Below are 23,061 nucleotides of genomic sequence, written 5' to 3'. Positions count from 1 at the left end.
AGTGGAAAGCACAGTTTGGCTGAAGCGATGATGAGGCTGAGGATGTGGGCATCAGTGGGAGCTGTGAGTCCCCATGCTGTGAGCATTGCCCATTGCCCTGCAAAGCTGCCTCTTCTCTCAAAAGCTGGACTGCCATATGTATGCCTTCAGTTGCAATCGTTTTGAAAGCAGCAAACCTACATCTTGGTCTTAATTATTCAAATAGCAGCTTTTCAGCAATGTTCAAATAAATACTGAGGCTGACAAAGCAGCACAGAACTCGTGAATGCTGCAGTGAAAGGGAGCTCTGGGGTAGCATACAGAGAGGCTATTTGTACCAGCTCTTTGGAAATTAGATACAGTGAGATGACATTTCCTTATAGCAATCTTGGGAAGCTCATCTGGAGCTGATAGCAATCACCTCCAAAGAAAAAAGTGTGCTAACCTCTGGTAAATATATCTCTTGAGAGAAGCAAAAATAATCTTGTGAGAGGTACTGCCTGCCTTCAAGGGAAGGAGCCTCAGCAAATGTGCCTGGTGTTTTGGCCTTTCCAGCCAGCAAGGCATGAAAACAGGGAGATGAAAGAGGCAGAGCTTGCCTGTCAGATAGGAGCTGCTAGAGGGGAACCAAACTGACCCAAAGAGATGTGTTTGCCCTTGTGTTAGAGGTCTGATCTAAACAGATTCAGGAGGAAACTGAGAAGTGAGATGGTTCCCTGACACTGTGGAACATGTTAGAGATGTAGCTGCTGCCTCTCTCTCAGGGCAAGCGCTTTCTTGCTGTGCCTCTCCATTTCATGCTATGGGGCAGATGTCTTTCCTCAGGGAGATAACTCCAGTCTTGCACTGACTTTGTAGCAAGTGGAAGATGTCTGTGATGGAGAAGCCAAGCCAACTACCATTAGTCAAAGAGACATCTGATAACCAACAGGTAATTTAGGGCTACATTAGAAGCAAAATGTCTGAATATTTGATCCTTCTTTAGCTTGCAAGAGCTATCACTGTCCAGAGCTTCCCTGACATCTGCTAGGCTGCTAAGGATCCTGACTTTAGGTTCAAATCCCTCCTTTCTTTAATTGGCTCTATGAGCCATACTAAAACTTGTTAGAAAGTCCTGCTCCAGGAGGAGTACATTTACCTTGATTTGTAGAAGACCGCTGACTGTGCTGAATTCTATGGTATGACAGGCCATGCACAGACTGCCTGCTACAGAGTTGCCCAGCCACCCTTTTCCTCATCTTTCTCTCTCCATTCTCTGTGTTCACTTTGAACTTGGCCCTTCAGTTACGTCATCCTGTTTTGCTATGGCTTCCAGGAGCGCAGCATCACCACAGAGGGGTGTTTAGATCTGGATTGGAGCAGTTTGCTTCTCCTTGGCTACCAGCATGCAGAAGCATCCTGATTACTGCGGCTTTTCCATGTGGGATTAGCGACGTGTCTTCCAACTACATGTTGTTACAAGGTGTTTCATTTCAGCCTTTAAATGGTAAGTACACCTTAAAATTGCACTGACTTAAATTTCAGTACTTTACTGGTTTACTGGAATCAATTTCATACACGAGCAGGCAGCTTTTTGTTCAGAGGGAGGACAAGTTTCTCTGTAGTATGCCAGACTGGGCAGGTACGTGAGCCAGATGCATGTGTGCTGTGGTACTGTCAGCCTTTTGCTCTTCTTTAGCCAGGAGAGGGATGAGATGAGATGGGGGGCAGCAGGGGAATGCTCCTTGGCTTTCCACCATGCCAAGCACTTGTTTTTCTCCTTGTGATCACACCATGTGACCTGGGTGTTCAGCTGCAAGCACGTTTGTGAAACCTCTGTTCTTATGTGCTTGTTGCCCTCTGCTCTTACTCATCTTCACCATCCTTCCCTACCTGGGCTGTGAATTCCTTGCACAGAAGGAGCTATGCTGCAACACCGCTACTGCAATGGGCTTTCTGTCTTGTGTGAGTGGGTGCTGTGGACGTTTTATGTGGCAGCAAAAATTGTTATTGCCCATAATAATATTACCATATTTATCCCAAGGCGAGCAGGAGAAACATAATTTCTCGATGGCAATACTTATCATCTGAAAGTATGTGTACAGCAACATCCCATGTAAATTTTCTAAATATACCTTCATCATTGTAGCAGCAATGACACTTCTCATAGCCAACACAAATGCTGTCACAGTGGTTTTTAGTACAGGCAAGTATTATCACAATACTCTGGTAGTGTTTTATTGTTTATGCACAATTTTTGCCACTCAAGAAAGTGATATTACTTTAAATAATGGTAGCACTCCTTATCCCTCATATCAAACATAGGAAACCAAAGCAATTGAAATACTTAGAGAAAATCAGTTTGTATCTTAAGTTTTTCTTCTGTTTGGAACTCTAGTGAAGAATGGTGACTCTTTAATGTAATCATTATATGGCAACTGGAAATGTTTTCAGAGCTTCCTTGCTGGATCCACAGTTCAGAGAGTTGAAATGCAGCTGGCCTCTCTCCAACAAAATCATTTTGGCTGTGGTTTTAAAATGGATGATTCTTGGTGGAGCTCATGCATGAGAATGTGAGATGTCAGTGCGCTGGCAGTGACCAGCGATGGTACATCAGTCAGTGAGGCACTAAGCAGAGGAGTAGGATCAGCAGGCTAAGAGCAGTTTTAGCCATTCTTTGCTCTTTTTTTTTTTTTTTTTTTTTTTTTTTTCCCTTAGAAGGGAAACATTGGCCACTAGAGGGAGAATAGATTATGCATTTGTTCTGGATGTGCGTGCTTCTCATTCATGTTTAAGACATCGTCTGTATGCAATTACTGACACACAAAGCCTGTTTTTCGTGTTCTGCTTTGTGTGATCCTAATCTAATTTTATCACATTGAAGAAACACAATGAAGTAAAAATTACAAGCTGCAGTTTCATTAGAATACTTCATTTGACTTGATTTGAGTGCAGATTACAGCAGGCATTGCCTAATGTCCTTTGCAGATATTATTAAAAAATAATTCATGTGCAAGTTGAAGAATTGATTGATAACTAAGCAGTTCCTTCTTAGTAAAGGCTATTTCTAAAAGGAACTAGGACCAGATAACACTGGCAACCTGGAAGGAAAAACTTTTTCTGGTGTTCTGGTATTTAGCTTCTTGCTATTTTCTCTTCAAAATACTTTCTTGTGTGTGTGTGTGTGTTTATAAATATACACCATTCTTAAATATGTTCTTTCTGGGAGATCTGTTCCATTAATATGTCTGCAGATCTTCATTTCTGCTCATGGACGGTGTATGAAATCTCTTTTGCATGGCTGAATGAGGAGGAGTCATCGACTGTCACCTCTAAGGGCTATTGCAGGCTTGGCACCTTGGCACATCATAGAATCATTAAAGTTGGAAAAGACCTCTAAGAATTATGTAGTCCCAAGCCCAACCCAACTCCACCATGCCCACTGACAACATCCCTCAGAGTCACATCCCCATGGCTCTGGAACACCTCCAGGGACAGTGTTCCCACCAGTCCCTGGGCAGCCTGTGTTTCCTAACAGCCAACCTGAACCTCCCCTGGCACAATGTGAGGCCATTCGCTATGGCTGTTCCCTGGGAGCAGAGGCCGACCCTGCCTCACACAGCCTCCTTTCAGGTCGTTGCAGAGAGCAGTGATGTCTCCCCTGAGCCTCCTCTCCTCCAGACTGAACAGCCCCGGTTCCCTCAGCCGCTCCCCATCACACTTGTGCCCCAGACCCCTCACAGCTCCACTGCCCTTCTCTGGACACACTCCAGAGCTTCATGAAGGCCTGCACTTTGTGAGGATCTGTCTGCAGCTGAAGCAACTCAAACAGGGATTCTGGAGAACGCACCAAACTCCACCTATCTGGCCGTCCTTCAAAAGAGGCCATGTCCTGCAGTCCTTCCTTCTTACTCAGGCAAATCCGGCCTTTGAAGCCATTGGCATGATTAAGTTTATTTTATCTTATAGAGAAAAAAAAACAGAGTCAGTTCTATACATCTCCAGAGGCCCAACAGGAACTGCAGGTCTGGATGCAAGCAATGGGCTGCTTATGATGTGCCCCTGGTGGGCTCAATCCCCCCTGTCCACCCCACACAGGAACACAGCTTGTATTCATCAGGCCATGGCTCTTCTCGCACCAGCGCTTCCAATGTGTTCCTTTCTTCAGAAAGAGACCGCCTGACCTTCCCGGCTCCATGTAGCAATCTGTCATCACACGCCCGCCTCTGTTTGCTATTTATGTTTTTGCCTTCTCTTTTGCCCCTTGAAATTCTCAGCGTGACTCTCCTGCTCTCCCACTGGGCAGCAGACTTGGCTTGCTAATGCTTGCGCTGAGCCTTATTAGAAAGCCGGTTATGTTTATTTTTCATGAGCAAGTATCAGGAAAATGGCTTTTCCAGAGTGCCTAAATATTTCATTCCAATTGAGCGGAATCTGTAGATCCTTTGAAGATGTATGTGTTGTCTTTGAAGTACCTCCTGAAACAGTTTTCTTATGAATATTAGCATATTCAGCAGTTCAGGCCTGCTCCGGCTCTCTCCCTGGGGGTTGCAGATAAGGCCTTATCTTCTTCTGAAGGCTGACCTGGACTCAGTCTATTTTTCCATTGATCCTAATCTTAACACTAAATACAACAAGACTTCACATAGAATAGCATATTAAGAAATAAATGTGCTCTATACTAACAAGAGCAATCTGTTTCTCAGCAAAGTTGGCTTATCCAAATCCTCACAGTGTTTTCTCAGGGAACATTATTCCGAGAATACATTTGTCTGTCTGCCCCTGTTGATTAAAATTGTACTGAAGTCAATACAAGATTGCTCAATGATTTAGAGTTTTACTTCAGGCCTCATATCCATTTATATTTTCCTAAGTTCTGTTGTTGCTGTTGTTGTTTGGCTATAATAGTAACTTTAATTTCCACTGGAATTCCAGTATCTGATAAAGATGAGGGAGCCAATGGAGAGTGAGATTCATGCAGCTGTACTTTGTGTGCAGACTCAAGTGCCATTCATCATCAGTTCTCCTCAATTCACAGTAGAAGTTGCTCATTAATTCACATCCCAAGCTGTTGAAAAGGGAAGGAGAGCTTCTGCCATGAGAAGGAACAGAAATAGCATCAGGAATACAGAATGAAAGCTTAATTATTACTTTCTGTATGACATCAGCCAACCCTTCTCTGGCCTCCAGGAGAGCTTCTCATGCGTTTAGTTTCTTCCACACATCTGCAGCCTGTTGCTCCCCAGGGCTGGGACATGATGGACCCTCTCTTGCCCTATACCTGGACACTGAGCAGCACAGTGCCCCTTGCAGCTTCTCTCTCCTGCTGATGAGGTAAAATGGAGACAAGTGGAAGAATTTATCCTATTTAGAAATGCTATTTCACAGTTGTTGTTTTTGCAGTCTCCATAAGGAAAGCTGTGAGGTGTGCAGCTGTTTCTGACACCAAGCAGTGACACTTCCTAATCTCAGCAGCACCATCCAGAGACAGTTTGTGTGTTAATGTGCCGTGTAAATCCCGGAGTGCCAGCGAGAGAACATCTCAGAACACAGCATTGTGATAATTCATTAGAAGTTATTAGTGCTTTCTGTGGCTTGCTTGCTTATCAAGTGCTGTCGTGTTACCTTTTTGACATAACAGATTGTCTCTGTGTTAATTGAGTGATATAACAGAAAATGCAGCAAAGGAAAGAGCTCAGAGGCTGCCACTGTACATGAGCTGTAAATAATAAGAAGTTGTTAAGGACAAATTATCAGAACATCTCCCTATTATACTTAATAAAGAAACAACAAATTGCTGGATGGCTGGGAAAAATAATGGATTGAACAATAGACAGTCTCATTTCTCTTTCCAACTGTGCAGAAATTAAATGTCAACTACAACCACTTATTCTTCATTTCTGCTTCTATGTACCATACTTTTTCTTGTCAGGCTCCTTAACTGAAAGTGAAACAAGAGGAGACAAAACCAACCTCATTTCAGAGAAGCCGACAATACATTTGAAATGCTGCAATGTACCCTGTGAAACTCATGAGTGCTCTTCGTAATGAGAAAAGTTTCTGGGTAGGACAGACTTTTCCTGTTGTGCAAGAACATCTCCCCTTTGTGTTATAAAATAGAAATTAAGTGCTTTTGTTTTCGTGGTTATGACTTGAGGTGATTGTACGGCACAGGCTGAAGTGGTCTCCTATTAAATATATCTGGATATAAGCAGCGCATTTGTTTCTCTGCGTTTGTGTACCTTATTTGATTATTCCAGCATGAAGTATGTTTAAAATGCTTTGAAACTAAAGATAGGTGGAAAATGCAGCAGCAGGAAAATCAATTCACAGAAGCACTAATGAAGCAATTAGCAGTAGATCGAAGAAGCAGGGAGGCAGACCCGTAGCTTCTTGGTTCAGCTCAGCTTTGACTGACAATGGCACTGTGTATCCAGCAGTCTGAATGGGTGCTTCAGCCAGGTTTGATTAATTCCCCCAGATGACGAAACTCAAAAGTTATCTACAAATTGTTCCTTCTTTTGTGCAGTCCAGAAGAGGGTTTGCTCTCGATGCTCAATGTGGGAAACCAAAGGAAGGAATCTCTGCTCCAGGAACACAAACTCCCAGTGCAAATGCATCTTGGTGCAGCCCCCAACACCAGTGATGGGCATGGGGTTCTCAGGAAGGGACAACACAGGAGGGAGTATGGCATTAGCCACATACATCCAGTTGCTGGGTGAGCCATGAGCAGGTTCTTGGTGGAGGTTTGCTACATGCGAGAGGAGTTCTGTTCTGCTCTGTTATCATTATTGCAAACACAGAGGTCAGCATGAGGGCTGGAGGCAAATGAAGAAGACTTGAGAGGAATGGACCCGCTGAGTGAAAGCTGTACACGGTTCCCCGTTGGTGACAAGGACAGGATTCCACCTGGACACAGCCACCAATGGCACCAGGTGCTGCCATTGTCCTCTGCTCTCTTGAGTTGCTGCAGCTCTGTGTGACCATCCCAGGCTGTCTCCCAAATGCACTGCTCTGAGCTGAGCCACCAGCAGCACCATGCTGGAAGGACTGGCTGAACGACTGATGTCCCTGCTCCCAGCATTTCATTGAAAACTCAAAGGCAACCACTGAAAGGAGCAAGGCGGAAGATGCCAAAATCCAGCACTGGCAATAATTCATTAAAACCCACAGCTCCAAAGAAGAATTTCAAGCTGACAGCTTGATACTTATTTACTTGAAATTGCCTGCTGAGTCCTGCTGGAAATTGGATAATTCTACTTGTTTAGTGTGAATGCGTGCAACACTTGATTTAATTTTTAATATAAAAAATCCTTTCATTTTCAGCCATTGGAGGGCTCCACTTGGATGCTCCATCAGGATGACCTGAGCAAGTTTTTGCATCCTCTATGTGAGCAGAGGGATAGCCACTGCCTGTTGAAGTTGGCCAGGACACGTGTGTGCCCAAATGTGATGTTGGCTTGGGCACAGCTACAGAAAAACCAAAGCAGCAAGGAACCATGTGCCCACTGCAAATCTGGCAGAGGACATGTGCTACTTGCTTTTGTTTCTGCTTAGAGTGGGATCAGAGTGAGTTCAAAGCAGAGATGTGTGGGCACGTGTTTTGTGCCAAGTGAGTATGAAGGCAGTCCTGAAACTTAGCTAGTGAGCACTGAGCTTTCTGCTGCAAAGTAAAACATGAAGGCTCTGAGTGCACAGCTGAGTGGGGCTCCTAGAGATGGCTGTCTGATTAATTAAACTGGCCAAGAGTAAGAAGGAAGCACAGAAGGCTGTGGTCAGGACTTAGATGAAGCCCAGTTTGTCTCCTCTGGAGGCTCACAGGAACACCAAAGATCCCATCTCTGTGTCCAAGCCTAATTTCTACAGCAGGTGGAACAGGTTCTCCAAACCAAGAGTGAAAGGTAGCAAAGAGACTTTGTTATAATGCAAGGAAAAGCACTGATTTAATATGCTTCACTGACCAGATCTGAGTGATGCATTTACTTCTAAAGACTTTTTGCTAAGGAAGTAGAGAAATATTTTAGAATGTGTTCTTTGGGTTTAGTTCCAATTTTGTTTTACAGACTTTGCCACCTGTTTCTGAGTGTAAAATACTTAGTACTTAGAAACTGACAGCTGTGTTTTCCAGTGGGCTTTTAAGAAACGGAGGTTGATGCACTTCTGTGGGATGTATGTGTGCCTTTACATTTGCTTTTTCTTTGTTGATATCTACAAACTGTAACTTATGCATGGAGGTCTCAAAAATATTTAATTCTGGCTAGTTTTGTAAGAATCAGACTGTGAATAGACTGACTTTCCTAAACACTCAGACTCCCTCAAACATCCACCAAACTGCTTAATTACAGGACATGTCCATAAAGAAAGCAGGCTTCTTCCTGGATCCCTTCTCGTACAACTAACTTTATGACTTTGCAAAAGGCATTACATAATTGGCGTGAGAATGTGTCACTTACAGGATACTAATTTCAAGTCAACTATTAACTCACTGCTGTACAAAGGGACAATGCCATCAGAAGAGAGAAAGCCATAGACAGAAATGAGTCCAAGGAGCAAAACTGTCCTCCATATGAATGGTGGTTAAAGCCAGGCAAGTAGTGCAGATGCTGAGCGTCCCTAACCAGAACAATATTTAACTGAGTTCTGCTTAGTTTTATGGAGTGGATTAATCTATCCCACATTTTCTGCTATTTTGCTGGCTATAATTTGTATTGTACTGAAATACAATTCAGTGCTTCTCTGTAGCTTCCAGCCTCTTGATGCCACTTACAGCCCCCATGTGAGGTGTAATGAGGCCTGCTGACAAAACCAAACCTGGCACTGCTGTCAGTAGACTGGTGCTCGCATTCATACCTCAGCCTGGTAGGAGAAATACATTTCTGAAGTAGTGAAGGTGGACAGAGAAGTCCTGAGAGCCTGGGGAGGTCTTGCTTCTATACGCTGGCCATGATGTATGTGCATCAGCTTCTCCAGCTTCCATCTGTAACGGAAATTGCTTATAGGAAACAGAATGTATTTCCATTTCACAGGAAGATCTGTCCTATGTGCAGCCATGCTGGGTTTTGGTAACTCAGCACAGCATTGGCGGCCTACCTGGGGCTGCTCCTGTTCAGCTCTGCAGACAACAGGAGTGGCAAAAGTACAGTTAGAAATGTATACAGGTGTATGGGTGTGGGTGTGTGGATCTAGTTGACATGCTAGAAGGAAGGGATGCCATCCAGAGAGACCTGGACAGGCTTGAGAGGTGGGCCTATGCCAACCTCATGGAATTCAACAAGGCCAAGTGCAAGGTCCTGCACCTGGGTTGGGGCAATCCCAAGCACGGAACAGGCTGGGCAGAGAATGGCTTGAGAGCAGCTCTAAGGAGAAGGATGTGGGGGGGTGTTGATAAAAGATTCAACATGAGCTGGCAATGTGTGCTTGCAGCCCAGAAAATCAACAATGTCCTGGGTTGCATCAAGAAAAATATGTCCAGCAGGTCGAGGGAGGTGATTTTGCCCCTCTACTCTGCTCTTGTGGGACCCCACCTGGAATACTGCGTCCAGTTCTGGGACACCAACACAGGAAGGACATGGAGCTGTTGCAGTGGTCCTGAGGAGGGCCACGAAGATGATGAGAGGGCTGGAGCACCTCCCCTGACAGGCTGAGAAGGCTCTAAGGAGACCTTGTAGCAACCTTGCAGTACCTGAAGGGGCCTACAGGAAAGTTTTTATAAGGGCAGGTAGTGATAGTATGAGTGGAAATGGCTTTAAACTGGAAGAGGGCAGAATTAGGCTAGATATTAGGAATCAATTCTGTACTGTGAGGGTGGTGAGACACTGGAACATTTGCGAGGTTATGGATGTCCCCTCCATGGAGGTGCTCAGTGCCAGGCTGGGTGGGCTGTGAGCAGCCTGCTCTCTGGGGAGATGTCCATGCCTATCGCGAGGAGTTGGAACTGAATGGTCTTAAAGGTCCCTTCCAAACTAAACCATTCTGTGATTCTATTAACTACTGATCAGTACAGATCTCCCTCTAGATACCGTGGATGTGTGACAGAGACAGATATCGACAGACATCAGCACCGATGCCAGCACTGGAACATGCTGTATACACAGATACTGCAGATACCTATCTAGATAAAACACAGATAGCCATAGATAACGCAGAGGTTTGCACGGCAGCGACGACACACTGCTATCGCTGTCTATGCGGACAGGGAGAGGCAGACGCCTATCTCCGTAGCTGCGTACAGCCACCCCCACGAGCACCGCCGTCCCGGGGCCGCCATCCGGCAGAGCGGAGCCACCCGGGGGCGGGGCAGAGCCGGGACCGGGCCGGGCGGAGCAGCGCCTCGCGCCGTTGTTTGTCCCTGCGCTGCCCCCATAGCGGCCGGGGCAGGGCGGCGCGGGGGCGGGTCGCCATAGCGACATGGCCTAGGCCGGGCTCTGCGCTCGGCCCCGGCGGGACGAGGCCGGGCCGGGCCTCGCCATGGCCTCGGTGAAGGTGGCCGTACGGGTGCGGCCCATGAACCGCCGGTGAGTGCCGAGCGGGCGCGGCGGGGCTGCCGGTAGCGGTGTGGGCTGGGCGGGCGGTGCGAAGAACTTTGGGGCGCTTCTCGGCGGGCGGCTGCAACTTCGGGAGGGGAAGCGGCTGGGCGGGCCGGAGTGCCGCGGGGCTCCAGTCGGCGGGGTCCGATCGCGTGAGAGACGAGCGTTGTGTCGGGCAGCCGGAGCACAGCGGCTGAGCTGTGCGGGTCAGCGTGTGATCTTGTCATCGACACCCCTCGTTGTTAAACGTGGTTCTGATCTGTCTTTAACGCTGTCCTGCTTATCAATCTCTAACGTTACCCCTGGGCTCAGGTCGCACCAGAGGGGGGTTCGGGTTGGATAGCAGGAAGAATTCCTTCTCTGGAGAAGCGGGTGAGGCCGTGGCACAGGCTGCACGTGGAGCATGGTCACTGTCCATGGGCAGTTTCAGTTCCAGAAACACGTAGGTGTGGTGCTGAGGGACATGGCTCAGTGGGGAACACTTGGACTAATGGGCTTGGAGTTCTTTTCCAGCCTTGGTGATCACAGAATCGCAGAATCACCAAGGTTGGAAAAGACCTTCAAGATTATCCAGTCCAACCATCTACCTATCACCAATAGTACTCACTAAATCCTCACTAGATCCTATGATTCTGTATGCATTTCAGCCTCCAACAACGGGCAGCGTAGGACTTCACAGTGTTGGTAAGCATGGAGAGGTTTGTGCTGGAGCTGTGATGTGCTCAGAGGCAGAAAAGAAAGGAGAGTGCGTGGCAGCAAACAGGGTGGCTGTGGCAGGGGGTGGAAACAACTAATAAACCACAAGTGGAAGTCACCTAGCTAAAGGTCATCTAGTCCAACTCCCTTGCAGTGATCGGGGACGCCTACAGCTAGATCATGTGCTGCTGTAAGCTGAGGATCCCCCTGTTCTTCCTTCTGCAGTATTGCAAACCGTAAGGACCAGTAGTCTTATTTTTCCTTATACTGGTCTCCCTTGCGTGTGTCTTCTCTTAGCCATGCTTATCTCTATGGGTTGTTGCTGTGAGTGCTGCAGTATTTTTTAGACAGAGGGCCTTTTTATGAGCAGAAAGGAACTTCCCAGTTGGGTGTTCATTCTGCAGCGCTTGTTGCCAAAGTTTTTAATGTGATGCTGTGGAGAGTTAAGTTTAATCTCATGTGTGCCTGCAGATGTGCTTTGGTTTGTTCTGAGCTTATTCATACAATGCAACTTATTTCATGAGTCATTTTTAATTAGAGAAGACAGTGTTAATGAATAGTTATTGGGAAACTCCTGCATTAGGGAGCAGTTACGCTGTATGGTGTAATAGTACTGCTAATGGTGTAATAAGTCATGAACACAGGCCTTGGAATGAATCGTGTGACAGGGAGGGGTTTGTTTTCAGTTTGCGTGCTGTGCCATTGCTTAGATGACAGGCTTTGGTTTTGATATTTCTTTTTTTCTCTCCCTTCTGCTGTGACTTCGTTTTGCTGTTCTTTTTTACGGGCTTGATTTGGAAGGAGTTTGTTCATTTCAGTGCTATTGTCAAAGCCCTCAACTATTCTTCTAGAAGTTAACATCCCAAATCCATTGTGCAGAGGCTATACCAGCATATATCTCTGGATAACATAATAAAAGTGATATCTAATGACTTTATAGTTACTATTTTGAAATCAGTTGTGAGCATGAGCTTGAAGGTTTAATTCTGTAGTAATTGTCTATTTACTCTTTGCTTTTCCTAATTCAATACAAAACTGCAATGACATTTGTCTTTATATTTGTAAAATGGCTAAAAACCTGTCAGCTGGCAGAAGAGTAGGTATTCTTCATAGGGTAGAAGTTTGCATGGAGCTCAATTTAGGTGGTTGATGCATTTTTGCTCTCGTTAGTTTTGATTACTGTTAATCGAAAGGTTCATTTTCTAAAACAATCATTAGAAATGTTAAACTATTGACTTACAATTTTGAGGGCTTGACTGGAGGATCCCATACGTTTCCTCTCAGAACACAGTTTCTTGTCAAGATCCTTTCAGAATGGCCTTTAGCTGGACAGAATGATGAGGTTATAGAGAGATGTGCTAGTCTTCAAGGCACGTTGCTGCCGGCGTACAGAGCTGCCTTTGTTGGGCTGCTGGTGTCTACTCACTGCTGAATGGCTGGGCCTTGGGGTCCTGTTAAGTTGAGCCCAATTTCAGCTCTCGTTATGTACCGTATCTGCACAGTTTGAATAAATATGTAGCTTTCATTCATCTATTCAGAGTCTTTTAAGAAGAATGAGGCGATAATCTCTTCTTAATTCAATTTTACATCAACTTGTCTTTGCATGAAAACAAAGATCAAATTAGTATTCAGGAAAACCTTTTTATCCTTCCCTCTACCCCCCAGTTAAATAAACTCATCTAGAATATGCTAAGAGAAAATGTTTTGATATGCAGTAAAGAAAATAACATCAGGAAGAATCCACTTGCTTCTTCTAATTATTATTCCTCCTTCATTTCCTACTCTGATAACTCTATTTGGTTTTAGTTCAAGAAGTCATAGAGGAACTCAAGATCTTTATGATTTTGAACCTTTTACTTCTGTTTCTTGTATTTGTATTCAATGTATTCCATTTTGTTATTGAATGTAATTAGTTGAATATACTAGGGGAGGTTCATACGCAGTCTTTACCTGCAGAAGGTGCAGCTGACATCAAAATATGCATTTGCCCTGCAGTAAATTCTTGCTATGTGCTTACCAATTGCTCTTCTTATTTTAAATCTTGATCAGCACCTTGGGAAATCTAGGACCAACATTATGCTGTCTTTTAAAAAAACTACTTGCACAATCCATGCCTTAGTATCCGTAGCAGAGTTTTCAACAGCTCAAATCAATCTAGCAATGCAAATGGCAGAGGTATAAAATAAGCTGCTTCGTTTTACATGAAACTTGTGACTGGAGTGTTTTTAGTTCCAGCTGCAATAAACAAGGGGACAGTGAAGAGCCAGCTGGAACCTTCATTTCCTTGATGTTTACAAGTGATCCACACAGGAGATGATGGGGCGTATGAAACTTCTTTGCTATCTATGCTTGTTTGAGTTGAAATGCAAAAGATGGAATGTTTTGACAAAATATGTGCTATCAATATGACATAGGGGGAGTGAGACAAGGTGAAGCGATCATGAGGGAGGACACCAAGTTGAAAGACCTGTGAGGGTAGGTAAGGCTGTGGTGTGCCCAGGGAGGCTGTACTCTGTCTCACCTCATTCTTTATAAGGGGAGAGTCCAAATTCAATATAAATCTACTTGGATGCTGACTTGGAAAGATAAACTAACTGTTCTGAATGTGACTTTTTCACTCTGCCATTTTTCACGTCCAAAACCTTGAACCCATTTAATGACCCTTTAGCAGATTTTTCCTTTGGGAAAACTGTCAGATTAGATGCGCTTTTTCTCCCATAAAATAAGCTCTGTATGTGTGTGTGTATGTATAAGTGCATATGTACATTATCATCAGTATGCTGTTTCCAATGTTAGTGTTGGATCAGTGCATGAAGATGTAGGCTCAGATCTGCATTCTTGGATCATGTGAAGTTGATACTAGGAGGAATGGAGCTTCAAAATAACAGGTCTTGGTTTTGTGTGGTATGCGAATTGATGGTTTTTTTATTTTCTATTTGCTATTTCTTCTTTTCAAGAGATGCAACCAGTAGAAAGAGCTTTATTCTGCAACTTGGTTACACTCAAGTTTCCTGAATTGTAATGAGTGAAAGAGGGAAATGAGCATCAGCATGACAGTGTACACATCGTCTGTTCTTAATCGCTACCCTTTAGCTGACTCAGATGAAGATGCACTTAGCAGATGGTTATGGTTGGCAATGACATCATGATACCCTGTGGGAGTGGCCAGCTTCCTACTTAAGGTTAACGTGGTGGGAAGGTGTCACTATCTAGCAATTGCTGAAGAAGACGAGCATCTGTAATTATGTAAGAATGCCATGAAAGATTGTAAAGGCCTCAGCGATGGTAGTTTGGGACGGTTACTGCAGTCTGTAGTTTTGGAATGTTGAGCTAACCATGTGAGCTGGGAAACAGAGGTGCTGAGTTTTGTGAGCCCTTTCAGATGTCATGTAAAGGAGTCACGTCTGAGGAAGGGATGCAGTAAGATGTGTCAGAAGGCTGCAAGCAAACCATGGGAAAACTGAGGAAAGGCTGGAGGACTTGCTGTTAAAGCAAATGAAGTAGAAACCACAATAGAGCACAGTGGGCTGACAGAGAAGTCTAGGTTATCTGTGACATGAATGAGGTGACAGAATTCTTATGATCAGTGTAGTAGCATGGGGTGTGGTTGTATTTTCAGGTTGTATTTTCTTGCTGAAGGCAAGTAAGTATTAGATATTTGGTCTAGTACCATATCTGGAGGTTGATGGCCCTGCCTGTGGCAGAGGAGTTGGAACTTGATGATCTCTGGGGTGCCTACCAACCCAAGCCGTTCTATGATTCTATAATATGGAGTCCAGCCCTGTCTGGGTAGGAATGAAAGAAGCAGTGGCCATGGTTGTGGAAAGCTGGTGCCAAAGTTATCTTCACAGTATGGTGAGAACTTTGCAAGCCTAAAACTGAAGATCTCTTTTCAATGATTTAAATGACAAATGGTTGAGTGATGTCAAAGGAGTGGTAAAGTGGCTATGTGAAGGAGTGGGCTCTGATGAGTCCATGGCTTTAGCTAAGGTAGGAAGTTAATGCCAAGGAGAGAAGTGAACACCAGGGATGATTGTTGGCTGGGAACTGGGATGCCGCAGGTCAAGATATTCTAGAAAAACTAGTTGGACTCTCTTAAGGCTTTTCCACAATAGAAAACGTCAGCAGTGCTGAAGCAAACCAAAGCTTTGGTGTTCAAGCAGTAAAGACTGTCAGTGTTCTCCGGTGTTGTTTCTTCAAAACTTCTCACCTGTATTTAAGTACATAGTTTTTGAACATCAGTGGCTTGTGCCTTGTTTCTCTCTTTAATTTCTTCACCTTTTTCCTCTGTGGTTAATATTTGAAGTTTTTCAGCTTAGAGGAGATGAATTTGAGCTTATGAGTGTGGTGTGATCACAGCTCGGCTCCTGCTCGCAAATACATCACACAGCCAAACACAGCCTTCTGTGCTTCCCCTGGTGAGCCCCCGTGTCAGTAGCTTTTTAAGCTCTGCTCATGGAACCTCATTATCTGAATATGCTTGGGAAAGATCAACAAAAATGATTGGAATCATTAATTCAAAAAATATCCAGCTATATGTGTACTTCATATTATGACTGCTGGAATAGATTACGAGATGCAAATCTAGGCTTAAATATTGAAAAGGAGAATTAAATATTTAGTTATGGCTCCTTCCTAGTGTCTTGGGAATAATGGAATTAAGCTAGTAATGCATCAGCTTAAACTGTATCTAAGGAATTACTGCTAATGAGATAGTTTAGGTGGTGGAAGAGCCAGTCTCCCATGGGGAATGAAAGCCCAGGCTGCTGGGAAGAGCTAATTCCTTTGAAGAAAGTCATTATAGGATGTGATCTCATGTGAATAGGAAGGTGAGATGAGACCTGGCTGACTTAAGTAGCTCCTGTGTTTGCCGTTTTGCCTCTGGCCTCCTTTGTGGAGTTTTTTGCATGGCCTCGTGTGCAGAACCAAAACTAAATTGTGTACATGGTCTCTGAAACAGTATCTTGCGATTTTCATGGCCAAAGCAAGATATTTCAGAGAGGACGAGTCCCACATGCCGACCTTTATCCTCACTTTGGTGAGTGGCAAAACTGGAGGTGACCTGACTGCTTCGAAGGAGCTCTGAGTGTTTGAGCACCATGCTGTGATCCCATTAGTGAAGAGTTAATTCCTGGGGCTGGCACCTTAGCTTGCATGAACCACCAGAGAACAGGAAGCCCACATATAGCTCATTTTTCTGACCTTTTCAGTGCTTAATACAAATGCCTTAAAGTTTTCCAAGCCTGTGGGATTTTCACAATCACCTCCCTGTTTCTTCTGTTGCCTTCCTTAGCACCAAAGGACAAAAACCTCCCAGCACTGACGTGGCTGGAACACAGCAGCAGCGTGGGCACGTGCAGCAATGTGGCTAAGTGCTCTCATTTACAACGTGAACCTCCAAATCTTTATGAGCTTAGGCATTTTCAACTCCAAAAGCTGGTTTTAGAATAGCATTTCCTTGTTCATTTATTTCAGTATTACCAAATGCGTTATTATCAGGTTACATCCGTGTCATGTCACTAAAATGACAAACAATAAAATATTTTCTGGCTCTGTTTTTTGTTGAAGGTGGGTATTGCTGGGGTGAACAGCAGGCTGAATTGAAGAGCAAAGTCCTCTCTCGCAGCAGCTGCAGATACAAAGCCAAGGTTATTTGTTGAGGGAGGGATTATTAGAGTTATCTAACAGGAGAGCATACATGGCAATAGTATCTTAATTGCTGATGGACTAAAGGTCTTACTGTTGGACACTCAGGCACTTCAAGTATTGGATTTATGAATGCTTCGTAAATATGAGCAACATAGTGAGATACAGAAACATTTAGTGTACCAGTATGTTTCTGTTTGCTTATATTTGAAAGGTATTTGTGCTTAGATAACTGAAGACATTTATTGTTCAACCCGGATTGCTTGTGTGCATCTCAGTTAAGGGAAGGAGTAACCAAAGAACAGCCCTATGGCTTACCTGGGAGGCCTTGGATGGGTGAGGTCAGGCACAATTTTTTACTTCAACATTTCTACTTAGAGGACCTCTTTCCCCAAAAACCAAGGACAGCCAATGAAAGGAAGCAGTCTGATTTCTTTGAATCAAGCCTTGCTGTGTGCAGGAGGTTGATACTGTTTGACTTGGAATAGCAAGAGTAACAGCAGGACTAATCAGGAGAAACAGGATATTGAAAGCAAAATGCAATGCAGACTAAAATCCAAGAGTCCTAGAGAAACTTTCATAAAATTACAACAGAATTCCAGGATGTCATTCAAATGATCTTGGTTGCATTTGAGGTTGTGTGCAGAACTTACAGCTCACAGCTATGGAGGACCACAAGAGAATAAGGCCATTCATTGCCAAGCCTGGTTTGGCACTCCATCTGTGCAGGCAAACCAGACAGATAGCCATCAAGATGCTTGCTAATATTATTAGGGTTATTATGTGATCATTGACCTCAGATATGTGGAAACAGTAACTTTTTTTCTTTTTTAAACAAGCTGTTACTAATGATTCAAAATTTGCATGTGTAGATACTGACTAGGCCTGAGTTGGTGGGAGGTCAGTTCTACCTGTAACACAGTTAAAAAGACACACTTAAAAAGCAGGTCAGGTACATGATTGAATGCAGTGACCAGACTGTATTACCATGAGCATGCATAATGTTCCAAGAAAAGCTGGTTATCATTTGACATAAGACAGCACAAGGACACCGTGCGTTCATTTCCAGGAGAGCCTTACTGCTGGAGATTAAACTGCTGCATTTCAGTATTGTTGGTGAAATTTATTGTTATGACTAAAAGCCTTTAATCTACATTGTCCTTCATATAAGAAGTGAAACGTGTGTACTGGTCTGTAAACTGAGGGACCAGTTCTGTTTCAGGAGATGTATGGTATTTTCCCTGTTTCCACGTTCTCTGTCACTAAGTTTACTATTCTGGTTTCCCCTGCTTTGTGAAACAACATTTGGAGTGGCAGAACTCTCATTTAGTGATTTGCATAGTTTGCTGACTTCTTATCAACTGCTACCAAAGAAGGGAATGAGCCTATCACTTTAAGCCAGCACTCCACGCTAGCAAAGTATAAAGATTACATTGATCACACAACAAGTGGGCAGATAGAACTTTTCTTTTGAAGCCTCAGATATGTGCACCATGTCCTTCTCTTCCTGAGACTCAATCACAATCATGCCACAGGAGGCTATTTCTTCTTACCTGAAATCTTGGGATTGAATCCGATTGACTGACTTGCTCAGATTTTAATTCTCAACAAACTCATTGAGAATTTTTAAATTGATGGTTGGGGGAAAATGTCTTTGACCCAAGTAGTGCTGAAGGTGTTTTGTCTGTGAGCTATTTTTCTTTATTTTTAATGCGAACCTGTATGTGTTAAAAAAAAAATAAACTGCCTTTTAAAGATGCACCTTGTAAGAATGTTTCAATAAGCACTGAAGAAGTTAGTAACAGAAAACCCCAGAGAGCAGAAAGAAAATCAGTTTTGTGGCATTTTTGATACCATGAACTTTACTTTTCTTGTGGTTTGAGAGAGTAGCAAAACCATCCTTGTGTAGTGGGGGTTTTGGTTTGACATTTTAAAGCATGGGGTTGAATCGAATGTTTCTGTTTTAGGAGCCACTCAAACGAGGGGAAGTGCTTTTGGGCTGATTCAATGAGACATGAGGGCACGCAAGGTACAGTTAGTGTTACCAAGCTGACAAGAAGAAGCCAAGTTCTTTTTGTGACACATTGTGTTTGTATTTTTTTTATTTAGTTAAATCTACCTTGAATTCTCCTGGTCATTAAGCAGCCCTCGTGCTTTCACATTGTGACCCCAGAAATACACCTGCATAGTGAACAGGAGTGAGAAAATAGGAAATCCATAACATTGTGGCCAAAGTGTAAATATAAGGAAAAAAGGAAAGAAGAACCACTGAGCGTGGTTGAGTTGTGTATGGGGCTGCTGAATCACGGCCTGAACCTGAGGCGAGCAATAAGTCAGCCATGGGAGCACAAGTGAAGGCAGTTCACCTGTGCTGCAGGAAGGGGTGGAGCCTGACTGCACCTCTCCTAGACCCATTTAAGAGCTGACTGCCAGTGGGGAAGGATCTCTCTGGAGATCTGCTCCACTGGAGTCCATCTTGCGAGCCCAGGATAGGGTGAATGACTTTCTTTCCTTACTCTAATATAACAATTACATTAGTCAAGCTCCTGGATATACCATATTGTCTCTATATCCATTGATTATACAAGTTGCTTTAACAAGTTCTCAGACTGTGTTTTTCAATAGTTGAAAAACAAAATCACGCATCTGCTCTTCAGTAAAACCCTTTTCAACAGGTAGTCCATTAGATGTCTACAGTGAATTTCCAAGAGTGTATTCTTTTGGGCCTCTTTTCATTTTGTCGTAGAGATGCTCAGTAGCAGTTTGGGAAGTACCTGCATCCATACAGAGTTGGAGGTGTGCTGAAGTGGTCTTTGGAAACACTGTATTTGGGAAAATTGCTGGCACTTCTGGTTCTGTGTTTTTTGGTTTTTCCCTCTTGCCCCATGGCTGAAATGCATTGTGTTTTTTTTCTGTTCTTTTCCTCAGAGTCACCTCTGGCAGATGCTATGGTAACCAGAGCAGATTAGTGTGGTATCAATATCATGATTTTCTGATGAGATAAGCTGTAATAAATGCTCTAATGTCTGAATAGTGCAGAGCAGACTAATAAAAACTTCAATTGGAGAACCTTAAAGATGAACTTGGAAGAAGACCAAACACGTTTTGCTTCTTTGTAATACTTCCCTTCTTCATTTATATACAAGATAACAGTGCTTTTCCACATTCCACTCCTTTCTTTCCATGGGAGGATCTTCAGGAAGCCTTGTGGAGGACAAGATAAATAATGTAAAGCAAGGAGGTCATTGAAAGTTGCCTCAAAATGTGGAGACACTTTTTACTTGGATTAGATATGCACGGAGGTGCAAAACTTCTTGTGTCTTTGCTCTGACAGTAGGTAGGGAATATAAGGGAAGGAGAGAGAAAGTTGACTTGGAGGTATCTACATTATGTTTTCTTTTCAAGAAATAATTAGTCATCTCTCAGACATCTTGGGGTGGTTCTGTTTGTAACCAGGAGTTAGACTCTAAGGGTTCCTTCTTACTTGGGATATTCTCTGATTCTTCCATGAAACTACTGCAGAATCACCTTTTGAGGTGAGGCAGTTCTTACTCATTTGCATCCTCTTGGATGAAGTTTAGTAACTTCTCTTTAGTACAGATTATCAGATTATCCAGCTATAAGAGAAGTATCCTAGTACTTTTAAGCATATCTTGGTACTGGTGTTTAGCAGTAGCAGAGTGTTCGTGTAACGCTGGGCTGATGAATTTCCTGGTATTTATGCCAAGGAACTTGCCTGCTGGATCACATTGCGGTTTGGTTGGAAGCCAAGGGATCATGGGTTATAAATTTAATGCCCTTGTGATCCTGGCAGTCCACGTGGTGCATGAAACAACAGCAAAGAAAGCCTGCGGGCTACCCTGAAGCAGGTCAGGTTTCAGGGGAATCAAATTCTCTTAAACTGTCAAAGCATTAATTGTGAACTGATTTTGGCAGCCGGCCCCTTGTTGTGGCCCGGTAAAGGAGAGGATGCACTTTTTGGGGCAGTGTTCTTGCTTTGTGGCTGGCATCTCCAGGCTGAGCTGGCTGCAGGTGGGGTTTTCCAGCCCTGTGTCCTTTTGGGAGGGTGTCTAGAACTGAAATACAGCTGCTTGCAGTCCAAACCTTTAATGGTGATAGAACTTGCAGTCACAACTTTCTGAAGAGAGTTGAGTTCCCTTGTGAACTGCATAAAATGATTGCCTGGAAGTGACTGCCTTTGTGCAAGCAATTGTTTTTTTTATGGGATCCTCTCAAGCTCTTTATGTGCACAATAAACTGTACTCATCCATCTGATATGAAAGTGAAGCTTTAGTATCTGACTTTAATGCTTTCTTCTGTCAGTTCTTCCTTCTTCTTTCAGGTTGCCCCATTGATTCTGATCAGAGTATTCCTGTTTCATATTGTTCCTGCTTTCCACCTTCCCCTACAAAAATGAAAATCCTAACACGTTTTTTTCCTTTTTAAATTCTTTTTGTTGTCTGGTCCTTTCTGACATGCTTTTTTCTTTGCTTTGGAACCCTTAGTTTTTAAAAACATTTAGTGGTACTATCAGTGTTCATGATTCGAGGCTTCTCAGAAGGTCAGGCTGTCCATGGGTAGGTATTAGCCTTTAAACACTTGATACCACTTTTTCACTAGTAGCATTGGTAGGATTGGGTTTTGTACTGTGGAGAGCTGGCTGGGTCCAGGACGGAAAGCAGAAACCCCATTTATTCTTTCCCCTTGTCTAAAGCATGAAGGAACTTGGATAGGAAGCAGTGTTTTAGGCACAAACTTCTTCTTCCCACGTGGAGTTCTTCCAAATTTCCTACAGGAACATGCTTACAAAGTTATTTGAAGCGTTTTCATAAGCTGGGCCATTTAATTGGGCTAAGTTGCTTATTACACCTTCTGTAAGCAATTAGTGACAAGTAGAAGCTGTTCAGTGAGTGGGGTGAGTAGTATCTATGCACAGGCTGCATTGCTGCTGTAATAAAGAAGGCTATTTCCTATTAAAAATACCATTGGAAGCTCCTTTCCCTATTACCTGTGGTGGTATTTGATTCTCTTAACTATAGACTTAGTAAAAGATACTGAGGTTGACATGGAAATGACTAAGGCATCACTAAGGGCATGCCTCTGATGTTTTTCTGTGGTAGATCTAAATTCACTTGTGTAATTATAGCTGCAATTATTACAATTATATATTTTATTAGCTTAGAAAATAACTTAATGTGTTGATATTTAAGTAAGCACTTTTATTCGCTTAATATTTATTCATGAATGTAGATTTTAAAAATGGCTTTTGCTTTTCTTAAGAATTTCTGCTGGAAAACTATTTGTGGGTACAGGTGTTTGTGGGTACGGTGTGACTGTGCAGTCAGCTGATAGATGTAGGAGAATCAGGTGGTCTGGTGGCAAGGAAAATATCACAACAAAAGGCTTCAGCTCACGGAGGTGATTGTCCCCCTCTACTCGGCTCTTGTGAGGCCCCATCTGCAGCGCTGCGTCCAGGCCTGGGGCCCCAGCACAAGAAAGACACAGAGCTCTTGTATTGGGTCCAGAGGAGGGCCACTAGGATGATAAGAGGGCTGGAGCACCTCTCCTGTGAGGAAAGGTTAAGGGAACTGGGCTTGTCCAGCTCGGAGAAGAGAAGGCTCCAGGGAGACCTCATTGTGGCCTTCCAGTACTTGAAGGGAGCCTATAAACAGGAGGGGGAATGGCTGTTTATGAGGGTGGATAGTGATAGGACAAGGGGGAATGGTTTTAAACTGAGATAGGGGAGGTTTGGTTTAGATATTAGGAGGAAGTTTTTCCACCCAGAGGGTGGTGAGGCACTGGAACAGCTTGCCCAAGGAGGTTGTGGATGCCCCATCCCTGGAGGCATTCAAGGCCAGGCTGGATGTGGCTCTGGGCAGCCTGGGCTGCTGGTTGGTGACCTGCACATAGCAGGGGGTTGGAACTGGATGATCATTGTGGTCCTTTTCAGCCCAAGCCATTCTGTGATTGTATGATTTCCGTTTCATTTGGTGTAGATGTGTATCCAGTAGTTTCTGAAGTACCGTGCAGTATGGTAAAGCTCACGTTAGTGCTTTAAGGCCCGCTGCTTCCTTTTGTACCAGTCAGCCCTATGGATTTGTCAGGTGATGCTGGAGTAGGAGTGTCTGTTAGCATTTCAAGAGTCAGGTTGTGCATGACATGATACATAGCGGTCTTTCACTTTTTGTTCCTGCTCTTTTTGTGTGTGTGCAGGAAATATGCTCAAGGCTATCAT

General features: G+C 43.8%; 1 protein-coding gene across 10 annotated transcripts in view; it reads left to right on the top strand.

Annotated features, from left to right (window-relative positions):
* The first annotated feature begins 10,236 nt into the window (after positions 1-10,236).
* The window catches only part of KIF16B (kinesin family member 16B), a 135,284-nt gene continuing 122,459 nt past the window's right edge, over positions 10,237-23,061 (top strand). For 3 of the 10 annotated variants that reach the window (XR_014881825.1, XR_014881826.1, XM_085218743.1), the window contains exon 1: positions 10,248-10,472. Coding sequence is in view for 8 of the 10 variants with exons in the window: in XM_085218743.1 (XP_085074869.1) it covers positions 10,426-10,472 (47 nt within the window). In the remaining 2 variants the exon portion in view is untranslated. Of the gene's footprint in view, positions 10,473-23,061 lie in introns of all 10 variants that reach the window. The other 7 variants (XM_085218745.1, XM_085218746.1, XM_085218739.1 and 4 more) reach the window with 6 other exon arrangements.

The sequence above is a fragment of the Meleagris gallopavo genome, chromosome 2 (genome assembly GCF_905368555.1).
Source record: "Meleagris gallopavo chromosome 2, MGAL_WU_HG_1.1, whole genome shotgun sequence".
In the NCBI taxonomy this organism is placed as follows: Eukaryota; Metazoa; Chordata; class Aves; order Galliformes; family Phasianidae; genus Meleagris; species Meleagris gallopavo.
This window is presented reverse-complemented; position numbering and strand designations above follow the sequence as displayed.